At 30.0% G+C, this 879-nt stretch overlaps 1 protein-coding gene across 1 annotated transcript in view; it reads left to right on the forward strand.

Moving 5' to 3' along the window:
- LOC109356208 (calmodulin-like) overlaps positions 476-879 on the forward strand; it is a 951-nt gene continuing 547 nt past the window's right edge. The window contains exons 1-2 of the mRNA XM_019599541.1: positions 476-551; positions 662-819. Of these exons, the coding sequence (XP_019455086.1) occupies positions 476-551; positions 662-819 (234 nt within the window). The remainder of the gene's footprint in view (positions 552-661; positions 820-879) is intronic.

Here is an 879-nt window from a genome sequence, read left to right on the forward strand (position 1 = left end):
AAATTTACTATATAAAGGTTTAATAATCTTTTGTGCCTTTCAGCTGTTTTTCCTCACTTTGCACTCAAATATTAATGCTAGTTGGTTGATTTTAAGTTCATAACAATGCTAGCATGTGCTTGATTCCCTAGCTAGTTTTACTTTATACATGAGAACGTGTAAGATATAATAAAATCTACAAGTCACGTTTTCATTGACTTTGGTATAAGAAAGAAAGTCTTAATTGAAAATGTCACTATTATTCAATAGCTAGCCATGAGTCTGTGATTCTCTTTTGGAAAAGTTCATCCCTTTTGAATTGGAATTCCTCCCTTGATTTTCTTTGACTATTTGAATATAGAAAACATGGTCACATGATACATCTTCTATATATTATAAGCAAAGTTATGTAGGCTCAATGAAAAAACACACTATAGCAAATTCAGCAACAAAAAATTTGAAGTTTTCTTATACCTTCCACTTTTTCTTGACTTAAATGGCTGATGCACTTACAGAAGATCAGATTGCTGAATTTGGAGAAGTCTTTTGCCTCATTGACAAAGATTCTGATGGTGCATGTGATGTTATTTTGCTTACATTTATTTCTTCAAATTTCATATTGATGTGGAAAGAGCTTCTTAGAATTTATTCTGAATTTGTGGAATTTTTTTGTGATGTCTAGGGTTCATCACTGTGAAAGAACTTGCTAACATTAATGAATCATTAGATGAGAGTCCAATCAAAGAAGAAATCCAAGATATGATTGGCGAAGTTGATATTGATTGGAATGAACGTATAGATTTTGAAGAGTTCTTGAATATTATGGTTAGGAAAATGAAGGTATGATACATAAAATATTCACTACATACATACATACATACATATATATATATATATATA

This window comes from Lupinus angustifolius, chromosome LG09, assembly GCF_001865875.1.
Source record: "Lupinus angustifolius cultivar Tanjil chromosome LG09, LupAngTanjil_v1.0, whole genome shotgun sequence".
Lineage (NCBI taxonomy): Eukaryota > Viridiplantae > Streptophyta > Magnoliopsida > Fabales > Fabaceae > Lupinus > Lupinus angustifolius.